We start from the raw sequence: 18,027 nt of genomic DNA, 5'->3' as shown, positions 1-18,027 counted from the left end.
CACACACACACACACACACACACACGCACACACACACACACACAAATCCTTAATTAGCTGAAGGCCTATGCAGCTCTGCAAGGGCCACGTTGTTCGTAAAAGTGAGTTTGTGAACTTTTGCGCGCAAAGAACCAATTCCACACATCATTAGTTACCTGTAATTTTCACTTTTAGGTCGGAATACAAAAATATGAGGTGAGATAGACAATTTAAAGACAAGTCATCACGCAACAGTCAACAAAGTCAGACGCATTGACCTTCAAACGCACACGCGAAACAACATTGAGCTCCAGCCTCTGCACTCAAACACGCCTCTGCGCTGTGATGGAGGGTGTTAATGTGTTGCACATGCAGGCCGCTGTGTCGTGTTCAGGCCGTCGTGACGCGGCAGGTTACTCCTGATGATGCCTGAGAATAAGTGAGAGCTGGATTTCATCAATCTGTCTGTAACATGTTCCGGTCTCTCGAGCCAGCAGTCCAAAACCACGAGAGCGAGAGCAGAAAGTTGACCTGCAGATCCTGCAGGAAAAGACCTTTCCCCTCGCTCAGCTGCGCTCCCCGCGACTTACATTTCCCTCCCTCTGCTCACATCTGTGCGCATGGCTCCTTTTTCAGCTTTGCTGCAGCTTTACGGCAAATAACACGATCTTTACCACCGTCTTTAAAGAGCTTAATGCTTTTATAAATACACAGCATTGGTAATCAAAGATGAGTCTTTGAATTTTAAATGAAAGGGATCATCTTTAAGGGACATCTAAGAATAAAAAGGATGAATGCAGGCAGGAAAATTTTTAAACGTGTTGAACTGCAAAAAAAAAAGTCACGAATAATTAATGACATCTAAACACTTTTTTTTGTTGCCAATAATAACTTATTGTTCATACACCTATAAAAAATACACACATTTTAAATTGACTTCAAATTTGAAAATGCAATAACCTTTATATGCATTTCTTTCACCATTGTAAAATGAGTGTAAGCACAAGTGATTTTTACTCACAGAGACGTGTATATGAGTAAGAATCAATTGGGTTGTTTGTTGTTGTTTTTTTTTACAAAATCCGTGATAGATTCACACCATATAAAATACATTCACATGTGTTTTAGAAACCTTTCCTTTTTTATTATTATTTTGTGCTCCGCCTTCAGATTACACTCAGCTCTCATGCTTCTGTCCTCTTCTCCTTTCTGACTCCACTCTGCTGCTTTTTATGAATTGGCTTTAAATTGGTTATCGGCCCATAAACGGTCATTTCTGCGCCGGAGCTCTGCGACCCTGACCGCGTGTGTACTTCACGGCCTGCTCGTAATAAAACCATAACTCTAGAAGCGGAGGGAAGCAGGAGAACAGCCTTCTGTTCTCATTAGATTTACGACCTTTAAATGAAAAGCAAAAAAAAAATGCTGCGTTTGATGTACAAAACGAGGAATTAAGTCGAAATGGCTCCCTCTTTATTTCATCCTTTTTTAGATCTAAATTCTCATGGTTCAAGTCTGGAGTTTTAAGCTGAGGTTTTTAGAATGGGTGGAGCTGGTTGCTATAAATATGTCAATGATAAAAAATAATGACATATAAATATTTTCCAGTCAGATTATTAAAAGTGGGCACTTTCTGATTAAAAAAAGAGAAGAGATGAAAACTGCAGAAAAAACTCATTTTCTTGAGAGCAAAGATCACAGGTCACAACTGTTTCCTCAAGATGAAAAAAAAGCAACTTTCAAGGGACATATTTTTAAAACGCCACATGCGACATTAAAACCTCCAGAATAATGATGTAAATGGATTTATCTGATTTTAACAAAACACACCTGACCTCTATGTCTCCAAACGAGTGATTTGTGACAGGGCAAAAAAAAAAAAAAAAAAAAAAAGAAAGCATCTCCTTTAAAATCTAATGAGGAAAAAAAAAACAAGCTAAGAGGAGGGTTTTACTTTAGGCGTGACATGATTGGATGGAGTGGTTGTTAAAGGAGCCAATCAGGAGCAGTAAGTGTGAAACTGCAGGCCAAACATATGAAGGAATAAAAAACATGCACCTGAAAACGACTGTGTAAAACACATCTCAGTGTTTACGTCCTTCGGAGGCTGTTTGAGTGAAAGATGGGGACTATTTAAAAAAAACATGCAGATGATGATGTGCTCGACTGACTTTAAAAATCCGAGTTAGAAATAAGGTCCCTTTGTGTGTTTTGTTGTTTAAGGACAAACATATTGTCTGTCAGTAACAGCATGTGGACATTTATCAGGATCACATCTCTATAAAACGCTGATATCTCAGAGGAGGCCGAGCAGCATCCTTTAAATAAAGTCACCTGATGCAAAGTGTCGTCAGGTTAAATCAGTTCATTATGGATTCTGTGATTTTCCTTTTCATTGAAATCATCATCCATGTGCACAAACACGTCTGCTGTTTGCTATGAACCCTTTAAAAGGTCATGATCCGTATTGTGCCCCTCGTGTTTTTGTAGTTGGGTTTAAAAAAAAAAAAAAAAATTCTGCTTGTTTCTTTCTTTGATAAAATGAAAGAACTTCACAGCAGCAGGCTGGGAGTCTTGTCAGTCCGTCATTTCATAGACGCGCGCAGATTTTAGTCACTTTTTTTTCAAGGTTTCTTTTGGAGGCTTTCATGTCTTTCTTTTAGAAACAGGACAGTGGATAGAGTCAGAAACTGGAGAGAGAGAGAGAGAGAGTAGGTGAAAAAGGAGCAACATGTCAGATTCAAACCCGGGGCTGCCAGCTTTGGCCTCCGTACATGTAGTGCACACACTAACCACTAGGCCACCGGAGGCCCTTTAAGTAACTCGGCCTGCATGTTGTAAAGGTGTTATTTCACCGGCGAACTTTGACGTCTCTCATTTCTGAACCGACTTTAAACAAAGAAAAGAACAAAGGTCATTCAGCTCCCTTTATCAGAATGTACATGTTCCACTTTCAGGAGGATGTTTCCTGCCATGAGGGTGAAGATCGCAGGTCTGGACCCTCATCAGCAGTATTACATCGCCATGGACATCGTGCCCGTGGACAACAAGCGATACAGGTACCCTCCTCCTCCTCCTCCTCCTCCCTCTCTGCAACACACCAACAGTCGTCTCAGACTGCAGAGCAGCTTGGCATGTGACCTGCTGTCTTTGCATATGTTATTTGCATTTTGGTCCGTTTCCAAAACGCAGGAAAAAAAAAAGAAAAAAGAAAAAAGAAAAAGATCCCTGAGTTTCCTTCAAGCTGCTCTGAAACCAAAATGATTTCATTCCTCTCGGTTTCAGTGGGGAGATAAATGTCCCACGACGGTTTTAATGCTGTTTCTGATGCTTTTCAGACTTGACAGGAATGAAATAGCGAAGAGATTGCTGAGTAATTGGTTTTGCTTTTAGAAAGGAATGAAGGAATGTCACATACACACAGATGCTGCGCAGAAGAACAGCTTTCAGCCACTTCGGCTCTGTGCAGAAATTAATTTGAATGAGAACACAGCCGACCATAATATGCACGAGCACAGTCAGGATCCCTCTACAGCTGGACACAGAACTTCATTTTCCTGGATGCATCTCAAATAAGAGAGCCAAGCATAAACATATTGACCTAGTTGGATGTGTTTTATCTCAGTGTCATTTCTCATCCGAGATTTTTCGTAACAGGATTTGGACTAAAAAAATATTCCAGCCCTCTTTTGTCATTTTTCTCATAACTGCTGCGAGACATGTTTCTGTCTTCCTCTCTGCTTTTGGAAGGGCAGCTCCTCCCCATCATTTGCATGAGTGAAGAGAAGTGAAAGTGATTAAAGCTTGCATGTGCTGGAGGGCGCCTCGTTTGTGATGGATCTCTCTGGATATGCAATAAGACCGACATCCCGGCCCTGCAAAAAAAAAAAAAAAACGAGTCAGTGAAGTGGGAGCCAGAGAGAGGAGATTGAAATGTATTCATCATCCCACTGAGGCCGCCTGCAAATAGGATAACTCTCAGCATTCAGGTCTGATGCTGGAAATATGAAAAAAAAAGAAAAAAGAGGGAGAGATGGAAAGAAAATGTGAGATGCGGCTGCAGGGAAACTTTTATAGAGTTTCTTTTATGGCCCAACAGAAACTTTACTGGTATTATGACAGAAATAAGCACGAGGGAGGACGAAGGTTAGAGAGAAATATGTGAAGTTTATCTACCTCCTCAGTGCATGCATCTTGTTTTATAGATTCTGATGTGAATACAGGCTGTGAGATGAAGTGCTAATCATGTAAATAGCACAGAGTCAGCCTGGGTGCATCTGAAATAAGAGTCTTACCGGTTAAAGAGTGAGCTGCTGTTTGTGTGCCGAAGCTGCTTGTTGACGACGACATTCTCTGACCGATCGTCCTCATGTGACAGAAATCGTCTGAGAAGAACAGCTTAGCCAATCACAGGAGAGCGAGGGAGACGAGTGAACTTCGGCGAGAATTCGAGGTCCCACGTTGCAGGACGTGAGATTTCTTCGTCTTTTTAAAAATGCTCAAGCAGGTCCAGGTGACGCATCGTCGACGCAGTGAAAGTTTCACGACTTAATCCAGTCGGATAAAAACACAACGTGTGGCTCGAGAGGAGGCGTCAGGACTCTAAGGGGTTCAGTCAAAGTAACGCAGCAGCGATCATCGATCCCAAAGAAAGAAAGTTCATTACAGGACAGAACGATGTTCCTCGCTCTCCGCCTAACTCTGCATACACAGTGTGTGTGTGTGTGTGTGTGTGTGTGTGTGTGTGTGTGCATCCGTGATCAACTCTTCAGCTGTCTGTGCAGCACTGAAGTTTGTTTAACGGGGAGAAATTGTGCGTCTGTCGGGAAAGATTTCACGTTACACGTTTGGAGTTCTTTTGACGAGAAGACCAAGATGATGTTTGGGTTTGACTTGAATTATAATCCCTTAATTTACAGCACAGAACGCCTTTAAAAACAGATGTTTACAAAGTGTTTTGATGGTCACAACAAAGGCAGAGACTCAGGACAGTAACAGTCAAAGTCTGCACAAATAATAAATGTGCAAATAAAAGGAGCAGTAAATAAAGAGGCAGGTCGTTGGCAGGTTGTGCAGAAAGTTTAGACAAGTTGTTTTGTTCTCAAAATAAAGTACGAGCGGAGTTTTAAAGGCCTTCATGGAATAAATTAGCACCATGCTAACTACTAACATACTTCAAGTCTCCTCCCTTCAGTTCAAGTTAAGTCCGACCCGATTATGAAAACAAAAACTGGTTTGTCAGAAAGAAATTAAATCGTGCATGACAACAAACAAACAATAAAGTCTGCGCCTTCTGCGGTTTGACCTAATCCTCCTCCGTCCCTCACTTCATATCATACTTAATGACTGTAAAATGTTCCACCCGAGTGAAGCAGACGTGCACGCTGACGCCCCTTCCTGCTCCCCCCACCACTGAACCGGCACATCATGGCGGCTCTTTAGAGGCCAGAAGATCTTGTAAAATTAAATAGGATTTTCTTCCTGGCTGGGAAGTTTACCGCAGGGCTTTGCAGACTGATCTGGGATCTGTCACTGGTGTGCGTCGCAGTCCTGCACGGGGAGTTTGAGGGTCTGGAAATAAGCTCTTTATTGGAGTCGACTTTTCTTTACTCGGGCTGCCTGCCTCTGTTTAGGAACGTCTCACTGGTACCACACTTATTAAATCTCCATATTTCACTCTGTCTTTTATGTGGACAGTGGCTCTGTGAGTGTGGAGCGACGTCTGCCTCTTCAAACCTCACTTCCTCAGCCGTGTCTGCAGGTTTTTGTCTAACACACATTCAGGTTTCCATACATGCAAAAGCATGAAAACACACACACACACACACACACACATTGGTAAGCAGTGAGGCTGGTGCATCTCTTCTTAATCTAATGAGTTAATTTCAAACTTGAACTGGTCCTGTGCAGAAGCGAGTGCTGGAAAATGATGCATCAAATTCATATCATGTCATCTGTATGCGTCTGTTTTTTTTTTAATGGGATTTTAATCGTGCCATTCTCTCGCTGCTGCAAAACAAATCCCCCTTGTGGCCGGGTAAAGATGATCTGAATACACAACGCAGGGCTTCCTCCTGAAGCCTCTACGTCTCACCTGACTCTCGCTCAGTAAATGTAGGCCGTACTCTGAATACAAAAGGAGCTCAGGACTCTTTTAAGTGTAGAAATATGAGATCGAACAGATGCAACCTGATGCACCTCCCGCTCTGTTTGCATGGGAGAAGAAGAGAGAGGCCCGCTCAGGTAGCCTTCATGTCGTCACAGCAGCACAACAAACGTTCAAACAAAAACAAAAAAAGATGAATGTAACAACTGAATCAACTTTGATATGCACACCAGTATGTGACATGTATGTGACTAAATCTGTGCCGTAATTATTAGAAGACATTTGGTCCTCATAAGTATAGGAATTTGACAAAATAGACGTGCTTACATGTGTTTTTGTGTGCACGCCCTTTCATGTGATACTGATGAGCCCACCTACTCACACACACACACACACACACACACACACACACACACACACACACACACACACACAAGCATGCATCGACGACCTCTGACCTCTGTGTGTCTCTCTGAGTTTTGGATCATTTCTGTTAATTCCAGTGTTTTCAATTGTGATAAAAGAAACCTCCCCCTCCCGCACACACACACACACACACACACACTCCTCCCCTCGCCCCCGTCTGTCCAGTCAGAGTGTCACATAAAGTCCAGTCTTTATTGATCGTGCCGGAGCCAGATGGCAGATTTATAGAAGATGAAAGCTGGCGGGGGGGACTAATCAGATTTCCAGTCCTGTTTTGGGGCTAAAGTTTCCTCCTTCTTTAACACTTTCCCCGCTACACAGAGCGTAACCCTAAACAGCACTCCAAACAGGAAATTACACAAAACGCCTGGCACCCCCCCCTTTGTGGGTGGATGTGTCGAGGTCAAAAGGGCGGCGTGTGGAGGTGTTAGCTTGGCGTTAGATACAGTAATCAGGAACAGGTAGTCAAAGCTGGTGTGTGAAGTTTGTTGCACATGAAGAGAATCTGCAGACTCCAGCTTCTGCCTCTGCAGCTTCTGCAGCTCATGCAACAGAATCAGTGTTAGCATGAGTCACTTTGAAGGTCTGAGGCCGAGCGAGGAGACTGAGAGGAACAACATCACAGCTCAAGGTCGTGAAAGAGTCGAATAATTTAGGACAAGTCGGGAAGATCGACGAGTTTTTAGACTCTTCTTTCCCGTCTTTCTAATTTCTGATGTTCTGTATGACCTGCCCCCCCCCCCCCCCCTTTTTGTAAAGTGCTCAACCAGATGTTTGGGGCAAGGACTTGATCTGAAATCCTCCCTGTCAGGAGTTGGTTTTTACCTTCACATGATTGTTGATATTTCCGGTTTGATTGTTTGATAAAATCGTCTCTGGCGAGGGAACGACCTGAGCTGAGGTTGATCTGTGCAGTCTGGCGGGGCCCCTCCCAGCAGCCTTTTTCTCTCCTATACACAGATAACTCCTCATCATTTTTATTTATTTCTTGACTTTCATCGACAAACGAGAAAAGAAATGCATGCAAGAAAAGGAGAGTGCGTGCTGTCAGATCGGGGCCCCTTAAAGGAGGTTTCCGACTGTCGTTGCAAAATTTTGGACCGTTGCTTTGGTTTAAAGTTTGTGAGCCCTCAGGGGCCCCCCCCGTAATGTTCTGGGGCCCCGGAGCAGTTGCCTGCCTTGCCTGTTGACAAGCCGTTACCTTCAATATGGCCGACAGATCTGTGATTTCGCCTACATCCCTTCAAACCCCCCCTCGTTCTTTTTAATTGCAGAGAAAGGCTGAGTTTGTACTGAGTGTATTTTTTGCTTTTACTTGAACGTAATTATACACACCGTGACCGTCTGGTGTGTGAAATGGGGCGGTGCAGAGCGCGAGGACCAAATGAGAGTTCTAGTCCATGTTTCAGGAGTGAGTGATGACTCTGGCAGAGACGCAGCAGATAAAACACTTTCAAGCGAGCGCGCGGGCCAGAACTAAAGGCAAACAGCTGTGCTTCACACTCGCTCTCCTCCACTCACTCTCAGCCTCGCTCCTCCTCCCATTCTGTGTTCCTGTGTGACTCCTCTTCCTCACACTGCACCTCTCTTTAATCTCACCAGCCACCGACTTTCGATGACTTATTATCTCCGTCTTGATCTCTCGCTCTGACTCGCTCCTCTTTGTTCTTTCTTGTCTTGACTTTTTTATTTCCTCGTTTCTCCTCCCCTCCCTTTCTTTATTTTTAGTTTCTTTTCTTTTTATAAGGCTGCATACATTTTTTGGCTGGTGGTTTGTGGACTTTTTTTAAAGAGTGGGTGTCTGTCTTTCTTCTCTCTCTCTCTCTCTCTCTCCCCCCTCCTGCTGTTTAATGGGTGGGACGTATCGGCGTACTCACACTCAAGCACAACATCATCAAATATTATGGCTGGGTTTAATTGAAACTATGCAGTCGAGTGAGTGTGACTGCATATGGAATAATTTATGCTGCCCTTGTTAGAAATTTCAAGCACAATGAAAAAAACAACAGATCTTTTTTTTTTTTTTTAAACTGGTGTTGTGGCAACATGGCCGAGTGTTTGGAGTTTGTTTTGCAGCTCAGAGGCGCTCCGGCTTTTCTGAAATCCAAACAGCTTTTATAATGACCCATTGAACCCTGAAGTAACCTCAGAGACTCAAATGAGTTTTCAAAAACACACAGAGAGAGAGAAGGGATGAGGGAACATTAATCCTGGGGAGTGCTGCAAACTGCTGTGGAATCAAAACACGAGGACGCAGAATCACACAAAATGCACAAAAAAAAAAAAAAAAAGGATTGCATCGTGCTTTTACAAATTAGCATCAGCTCTTCTGGACAGCGAAAAAGAACTCTTCTCTTCAAGGAAGTCCCAGTGCTTTTGATTTACATGACTCCTCCGTGTCAGAATAAATTGATTCTGTGCTGACAGATACACGCAGGTAATCTTTTTCCAGGCAAGCGACCCGAGTTCAAATCCTCCTTCATGCACGTCATCTCTTCCTGGTTTGTCCAGTGTTTGAGCAAAACAATGACATAAAAGCACCAAAATGTTCGTACGTACGTGTGAATACACAGTCTGTTTCATACAGATCAGGTCGGGCGAGCTGTCAGGAATGGAAATGTTCTTCATGCTGACAAATATTACAAATCTCATCTGGGAAGTTTCATCCTTTGTGTTTTGCATAATACTTCTGGAGCACTTTTTTAATTTATAATGAAGTTGCCAGTAGTCAAAATGTAGATCAACAAAATGCATGTTGAGCTTCCTTCTTTGCTTTGCCCAGGTCAGTGTCGTCCGTCCTCAACACCTTCAGATTCAAAGCTTGTCTTATTCCCCCCCCCCCCGTCTCGTCTTTCAGGTACGTGTATCACAGCTCCAAATGGATGGTGGCAGGAAACGCTGACTCCCCGGTGCCTCCGCGGGCTTACATCCACCCAGACTCTCTGGCCTCGGGAGACACCTGGATGAGACAGGTGGTCAGTTTCGACAAACTCAAGCTGACCAACAACGAGCTGGACGACCAGGGACACGTAAGACACCTCTCACTCCGCACACACACGATTTTACTGCAGCAAACCCAGTGTTATAGGATGATGGGATTATTAAAGTATTGCTCATGAGCTGCATGCAAGAAATGAGTCATCATGATGTGAGTCGCTGGCTTCATTCACTCACTCATGACACATTTTCAACCAACTTTCTGCATCAAGAGACGAACGAGAGTCCAGCAGAGATGATACAAACAGTTTAGGTTTAAACGTTTCAAGCTGCGGCTCGTTCGTTTTCTTTTATTCTCTGTCTTCACGTCTTCCTTCGGATAGAAATGTTTCTGATGCGTCTCCTTGAAAGGGGGGAATTTGACACAGCTTTCTCTCTCTCTCTCTCTCTCTCTGTCTCGGACTCGATGCTCTCATGGAGCCGTGAGACTCGCTCACAATTGATTTTCTGCAGAACTCGCCGGTCCGCTCTGCCAAAACGCCGCCCTCCCACACTGAGAGCGTTTCCACTGTTGAAGACGGTTCATCCCGAAAATGAGGATTATTAGGTTTGAGGATTACTGTGGAGAAATTGGAGGCCTGGGATTTGAACCTCTGTCCCAGTTTTAATGTATTATATTCATTTCCTTCATGGCCCTGTGAAGCATTTTTGCAATGAAACGGTTTCGTTAGAGGCACTTAATGATTGGATTTGATTTGTAGTCCGCTCCAGCAGCCACACCACAGAGCTCAAACTCACGTCTGACCACAATCTGCCTGATTTACTGCCTCGCTCGTAGCCAGTCGGTAACAGAGGTGGCGAGCTAAAGTAAGTCTCTTATTGGTTCTTGGCTGCTCTAAACCTCTAATGTGGCTTTCATAGGTGAAATATTTAACTGTAATGCAACAAGTTCGACCACAATTTGTCTGATTTACTGCCTTCCCTTATGTTTAATCAGCAAGCGGGCGGCAAGCTAAAGTGACTCTCCCTTATTTGCACTTTTAATGAGTTTCATGGGAAAGGGACAATTTTAGGTGGAAGGAAAACTGTGTTAACTTTTCTACCATGAGCTTCATTTGACCCTTAAGGACGAACCTGGAATGACTGCTTAGAAAGTAATCACCCAACTTTTCTGTTTTTTTGTTTTTTTAAAGGCAAAAGTGAAAAGCTACAACGACATTGACTCCTGTTTCTTTATGATGGCGAGAAAAATAGAAGTCCCAGGGACCAAGTAATGGTTAATCACTTATTTCTGGGATGTCACAAACCCATTTTTCTAACGGGGAGGGGGGGGCGAGGAGCCGAGCGTTACATGCTAGTGCTAACAGGAGGAGGTAAGAGTTTCCTAAACATGCACAAGACACCTGGAAACCACTAAAGAGCAAATGAAACCAGAAAAAGAAGAATATTTGATCTTTAAAGACAAATGCACAGAAATAAACTGGTTTTTTTTTAATGCAAAAACAGCTTTTAATAGACTATATATATATATAAAAAAAAAACTGGACTCCATCCTCCTTATAAGTGAAAGCTTTCTTTGAACATCATTTTATTTAGTCTTTGTGGACTTCAAAACCAAACCAGTGAGAGCTCAGTGTCCTTTGATTAGCTGATGTGGAGTTGGCTCAAGCAGCAGATGATCTGAATCCGCATCATGTGAAGGTGGAATCAGCTGGAGACGGCTCAGCGCCTCCTGTTATGACTGTCAGACTGCGTCAGCGGACGCTCGTCTGACGGCCGCGGTCTGGGAGGCCGATGAAAGAGTTTGAGGAGCTGTTACAAATCAATTTCTGCTTCGAGTTCACCATCACTGCAGAGCTGCCAGGTAGAGTGATGGCTTTTAGTGATGATTCCTGTGCTGTAACAGAGAAGGGGCAGCATCCAGCTATGGCGGGTTAGCGCTCTGTCGCAGCTCTGCAGATGATCACATCAGCTCAGTGGTGACAAATATAATCACCCATGGGTGTAAGTGGGCGAGCTCTTCCCTCTCCTGCTGCTCTCTTGTTTTCTTAATTTCTGTCTCTGGAGGGATTTTAGAGGCCAGAGGAAAATGAATTTCGGAGCTTCCTGTGTTTTGGACGTCTTCCTCGTCTTCCTCGTCCTCCTGACTTGCGGCGTCATAAAGTATCTGCCTCATCAGAAGCAGACTACATACATGTCGTAAATCACAAGACGTCGGGGCGCTCAACAGAAGCAGAGTCGGAAATGAAGAAGAAAATTTTATTACAAGATGTCCTCCAGACTGGTAAACAAACGCAGCCTCCACAGCGGTCTTGATTGAGTGATTAGACCTGCAGGTTTGTGGCTTTATAACCACAGTTATGCAACACAAACAAACATGACGCACGCTTAATGGTGTTTATGCATGCCTTCAATTCTCCCAAAACCGACACGTATTTATCTGTGACAGTACATATTAAAGATTCAACACTCGACTTGAAATGATCTTTATATGTCATGTCATGAGAGTCACCGAACAGACAGCTACATTTCAATCTCAATCAAAAGTTGTGACATCATCTCGTTACAAATCGTAAGCCCCGCCCCCCCTGAAACCAGCACAGGGAGAAAGAATCAAGGACCCAGGAAGAGAGAGAACAGATGATTATATCTTTCTGTATGACAGCACCATCTCCTGTGAAAAGCTGGGAAAGTAAAATAATTTGATATATTTCATATTTAATAGGAGCAGCTGCAGAAAAACAGAAAAACAAGGTGTTATCTAGAAAACATGATTTTGTCATTTTGAGAAAACAAATCTGTCAAAATCTCCTTAAATGACTTTTGATCACAGGAAAATGGATGAAATAAAAAGTCTGCTTCAGGCTTCTGTTGGATACCGACCCGGTCGCTTTGGTCTGATATTTAAGGAGAATGTTGTTCAGGAAACATTTTCACAGAAGAAGAATTGATTGCACGAAAAAGAAAATCCAAAGTCTTCGAGACGCCTCATTGCCTGTCTGGACTGATCGGCCTCACGCTGTCACTCTCTCTCTCTCTCTCTCGCCGGTCGTTTTCTTCCTGTCTCTCCTCACTGGTCTCTGGGAAAAGCTAATAAAAACGCTGGAGCTCGCTGGACCAGCCAAGAGATTTTTATTTTTTTTGTTCTTGTTTTGGCCTTTCTTTTTCTTTGTTACTAATGATCCGTTTCTTTGGAACAAACTTTTTCGCTGTTGTGTGAAATCGTTCAGAACAAAGAGTTTCGACGCAGTCTGCTTTAAATATTTTCTCCTCTTTTATTACATCTCATTAGTTCGGCCTTTGAGGGATGAAAGCTTCACATCATATCAGCATGTTTGTGATACATTTCAGAATCAGGGCTGTTACCAGGCTGGTGGGGGTCGGTCGGGGGGGGGGGGGGGGGGGGGGGGGGCGTTGTTGTCTGTTGGTGGTAATGTGACATCATTTCCCAGGTGAAATATTAACACCACAGTCTGTGTGGGTTTTTTTTTTTCATGGTTGTTAAAACGTTTGAACTGTTTCACAATCAGCGTCTCTGTGTTTGTGTGAAGTTGTGTTTACGAACAGAACTCGACGTGATGCGACTCAGTCAAAGACCGCTGGACATCTGTCGGCGTCCATTGCAGGATGTGTTTTTGCGTCTCTCGGGTGGAAACGTCGATGAGAGGAATGACAACGTGGCTCATTTAGCCTAATTGTGTTTGAGTGTGAACAGCGGTCAGATGAAGTCCTCTGGCTGCTCCCTCCGTCCTTTTGTTCTGAGATCAGCGTGTTGATGTGCGATCTGCTTTGTTACGTCACCGCAGGACGACACCGGGGACGAGAAGCACGAGTCCTCCGGGCCCTGAGGCAACACGTCATGATAGCTTATCTGTATCCTCATTACAACCTCTGCTCTTCTCCCAGATTTTTTTTTTAATGTTTATTTTTTTGGCCTTTATGTCACGATAGAGTCTGAAATCATCAATCAGTCTATTTCCTGTTTTGAAGTCACATGGTACACGATGCGTTTGTGTAAAAGGCGTGGTGGGAACGTCTGCTCTCACTGCACCACGATCATTTATGCACTCAGTCTAGGATTTTGAAGTCTGATCTACGTGTATGTCAGATGTCTCATATGCACACACACACACACACACACACACACACACACACACACACAGCTTGTTCACAACATTCGGAGGTCTGCAGATATTTCCTGCCAGCGTTTCTTTCATGATAGGACAGGGGAGGACAGATTAAGCGGGCGGGCGTGCCTGCTGTTGCCGTGGTGATTCTGGATTCTGCATGCCACTTGTTGTGCAGACGCCAACCAGGAAATGCAAATATTAAAAATAAAGTGATTTAAGACTAGACGTGTCTGTGTGCATCCAACCCAGTCGTATTCGTATGTATTTATTTTTTCGGATCGTGTGGGTTTCGTGGTGAAACGTATTTCACATTCTCTTCGCCCGTTCTCCCTGCAGGCCTGGTTTGAAATGACCTCCTCTGGTGTAGCAGATTTAGGGGAGAGGTTGAGTGTGTTTGGCTCTGTGTCGGTTTTCTCACTTTCGGATTAATCAAGAGCAGGCCGAGGCCCCGAGGCGATGCTGGGGCCGACACAGTCCGACGCCTCGGCTCTGCCCTGGAATACTCCTCAGCCCTCCTCCAGCGTCATCGCACTGTGAACTCCCTTTCCGCTTCATGTCACGTCGCCCAGGACGAGGAACGCTGAATGATGGAGCAGAGGAGCCGAGCTGTTTGTCGTGAATTTAAACGTTTTAGACGCCAAACGTCACAGATTCACGTGCGGACTTGTGATGAAGATGAAAAGTCATAGAAGGGGTCGTTTATCGAGTCGTCACTGACACCTGATCCTCTGAGCTCTTTCTGCTTTGTTCCTTTAAGAAAAAACATTTTCCGCTCTCTTCCTGATTTTTTTCTGCTTAATTATTTATGAAAAGCAAAAACAGATTCATACAAATTGACTGTTTGATTTGGCCTGCGGTGAAAACAAATTCATAAGGAATAAAGATGGCGACGACAGGACGAATGTTCTCAATTTGGAGCATGACCGTCCTAATTGTGATTATTATTGTTCTGCATAAAACCATCACACACACACACACACACACACACACACACACACACACAGTTGCAGATACAGATAAAGAGACGCATGTTTGTTTTTTTAGACACAGAGACAGTTTTTTTCACTTCCTCTGTTTCTCCATTTTCAGATCATCCTTCACTCCATGCACAAGTATCAGCCTCGCGTTCACGTCATCAGGAAGGACTTCAGCAGCGAACTGTCCCCCAACAAGTCCGTCCCCAGCGGAGAAGGCGTCAAGACCTTCAGCTTCCCCGAGACCGTCTTCACCACCGTCACCGCCTACCAGAACCAGCAGGTATCTGCAGCTCTCCGCCTGAATCCCTCACACTTCAGATTCTCACTCTGGGGGATGATCGATCAGAAAAAAAAAAGTTATTTTACAAGCCTGATTTTCTTACCCTGCAAAGAATCTTTACAAATTTTTCGTTTTTTTTTTTTCTTATATGAGTTGAACTTCTTCAAGCTACCTAAAAATGTCCTTTCCATGTTCGTCTTGTCTGCAGATCACCCGACTAAAGATCGACCGCAACCCGTTTGCCAAAGGGTTCAGGGACTCTGGCAGAAACAGGTACGTCACTCCAGAGTGTGTTTAACAACCGACACGCTGAGAAATTCAGCTTGTTTCTGTGTTTTTTTTATTTTCTCCCACAAAGAATCTGATTTTTTTTATTTTTTTTGTTCTGTGTGCTCTTTAATATGGAAATAATCCTCAGAAGATTTGCACTTAGCTCCAGATGCTGCTCCTTATAAAAACAGCTGCTTTGTCTGTTGCCAAGAGGAAAGCCTTCAGATCTGCAGCGCACACACACACACACACACAACACACACACACACACACACACACACACAGATAGAAAAGTGGATGTAGATGGAGTCAGTTTGAGCCCCAAACATGCCCACATTCTCCATATTTCTCCCATGGTCTCGCTCATCTCATGAAATGTGCATGAACTCTCAAAATGCAGACTCTGCTCTCCAGGTGGAAAAAGCAGAAACGGTCTCGTGCTGCACTCTCATCTCGTAGAGTCTCGACCCAACAACATGCAGCCTGTTGGAATCACACAGTTCATACAAGGGAGAAGAAAGAACGTGATGTTGCGGCTCCTGTTATGTGTCACCTTCAGTGTGAATGTCACAGAGGCATCAAAGATAGTAACAGAGGCGTTTCAGGGGGGGACGAATCAGACGAAGGCTTTTAGAACAAACAAACGTGAGAATCGAAAAAGCGTCTTTAGATTCTGCTTCAACCGATATATACATAAACAAATGTCTAAAATGACCTGAAACTACATCTTAAAGACTTTAACTGGCCAGGTGAGACATCGACACACACCGTTTGAGTCGTTACGTGTGTGTGTGTGTGTGTGTGAGAGAGTGTGTGTGTAAGAGCAGTCTAGCTGTATTCATACTGTGCAGCCTGGATAGAACAGAATCAGAATCACTGAACACACATATCAAACTGGGATTCTTCAGAGTCGGGATCAGATCACAAAGGACGAGCGTACGAGGTGTTTTATTTATTTATTTATTTGAAGTTTGAACCTCTCTGCACGTTTCTCTGAAGCAGGACAGTCACTGATTGTTGCTCGTTCGAAACTTAAACCTGTCACCAACGTCACATACAGAGAATTGAACCATCGGCCCTGCAGCGTGCTTTGTGACAGCACGGAGCTCACACACACACACACACACACACACACACACACACACACACACAACTGCTGCATCGCCTGTCAGTCATTAGATTAATTAATGTAGGAAAAGAAAACGTTCTCCCTGTGTCTTTATTGTCAAGATCTCTCTCTCTCTCTCTCTCTCTCTCTCTCTCTCTCTCTCACTCTCTCTTTCTCTCTCTCTCTCTCTCTCTCTCTTTCTCTCTCTCTCTCTCTCTCTCTCTCTCTTTCTCTCTCTCTCTCTCTCTCTCTCTCTCTCTCTCTCTCTCTCTCTGTCCCTCTCTCTCTCTCTCACTGACTGTCTGAATTATCATATATAACATTTGTGGATGGAGGAGGAAGAAGAAGGGGGGTTGTACCCCTCCGCACATGAAAGCAGCCCCCTCATCTGGTCCGCATTATTGGCACGCAGATATTTGAGACATCTTTTTTCGTTTTTCAAACAATGGACTGTTTGATTTACGAACTGGCGTTAGAATTTCATTGCAGAAAAGCTACAGATGAAAAGATAACGTGGAGTGAGATATTTGTCCGGAGAGAGAGAAAATGAATTTATCCTCACGTTCTGATCAGGATTTCTCCCCCCTTTCCTGGCCTGCTGGGAATTGTTGTTTTTTTTTTTTTAAATCTCAGATTCAAAAAGGAGCTGCAGAAAATTGAGTGCAAGAACTCGTCTTCTGTCACCTTAAAAACTCTTCCCTCGGTAGTAAATCAGATTTAACGCTGCGTTTCTGCTGCAGCTTTTTCTCTTTGATCTGTCATGAATATTGGAAGTGAGCCTCCACCCTTCTGCTGCTGTTTTGCATAATTATGCTGATTTACGAGTTTAATTTGGTCCTTTGTTGCGAGTCTCTCTGTACGAGTGTATCTGCTGAACGTAGAGCGTAAACACCTTTTTTATTCAGGGCGTTTTTACTGATTGTTTTCGCTCCTCAGAGAAGCAACAAGGGGTTTGCATGACGTGATTGTTAAATCTCCTTGATTCAAATTAAAGCAAATGTGATGTGTTTGATCAATACTTGTTGTCGGTGGTCAGGATCAACCAGGTTAACATTAAAGTTACATTTTATCAACAGACAAGAAATTACAACAAATTAAAAATGACGTCTCTTTGAAGGCGGCCGTTTTGGACGCCCCTCAGTTTGTCAGATGTGAGAGCAGTTATCAGGTCAACAGGTGTGGCAGCGATGGAAGCACAGAAAGGTGCGGAAACGGACGCATGCAGAGCTGGCTAAACACTGAAGCTTCATCGTCCACCACCTGCGTGTCCAACGCATCGACTCTTAAGAAGTGAGGATAGAGACAGCGATCTCAGTGTGTTGAATCTGAGCTGCAGTAACAACAGTTACATGTTGCTTCTTTAAGAAAACACCAGGTAGACTTTCTTGGAGTCAACCCGCATTTTCCAGATTTGCCCTTTTTGACTCCGATGAGCCGAAGTTGCTCGGAGTCTTAAAGGAGCGGCTGCAGTTTAAAGTTGGAAACTAGAAGCTGCGCACATTAAAACCAGGTGTGACATCTTTTGCTATGGTTTCTCTGCAATGTGTGTCTTATAAACATTACTCAGTTTATATTATTATCGGATATGAGCGACGTTAACAGCCATCAAACAACACTAACACACTTTACTTTGGACTGCAGCGGTAAAGCTGTGGAAAATTACCAGCTAATTCCACATTGAGGGGAAATTTAAAATGGATAAAAAAAGGGGCAAACCTGCTCTGCTAATACTCAAATTAAGTACCAGCTTGTTTTCCTTTTTTCTGACTTTAATGGCGTCTTAAAATAGAACTATCCCAGGCTCTAAGTTATGG

The 18,027-nt window shown here is 43.7% G+C and overlaps 1 protein-coding gene across 2 annotated transcripts in view; it reads left to right on the top strand.

The window, feature by feature from the left end:
- Nucleotides 1-18,027, top strand: part of tbx15 (T-box transcription factor 15) — a 31,273-nt gene that overhangs the window by 8,653 nt on the left and 4,593 nt on the right. For both annotated transcript variants that reach the window (XM_079357596.1, XM_079357595.1), the window contains exons 3-6: nucleotides 2,937-3,038; nucleotides 9,369-9,540; nucleotides 14,668-14,835; nucleotides 15,044-15,108. In XM_079357596.1, the coding sequence (XP_079213722.1) occupies nucleotides 2,937-3,038; nucleotides 9,369-9,540; nucleotides 14,668-14,835; nucleotides 15,044-15,108 (507 nt within the window). The remainder of the gene's footprint in view (nucleotides 1-2,936; nucleotides 3,039-9,368; nucleotides 9,541-14,667; nucleotides 14,836-15,043; nucleotides 15,109-18,027) is intronic.

This window comes from Symphodus melops (assembly GCF_947650265.1).
Source record: "Symphodus melops genome assembly, chromosome: 12".
Taxonomy (NCBI): Eukaryota; Metazoa; Chordata; class Actinopteri; order Labriformes; family Labridae; genus Symphodus; species Symphodus melops.
The sequence above is the reverse complement of the archived record's forward strand: the minus strand, read 5'-3'. Positions and strand labels throughout refer to the sequence as shown.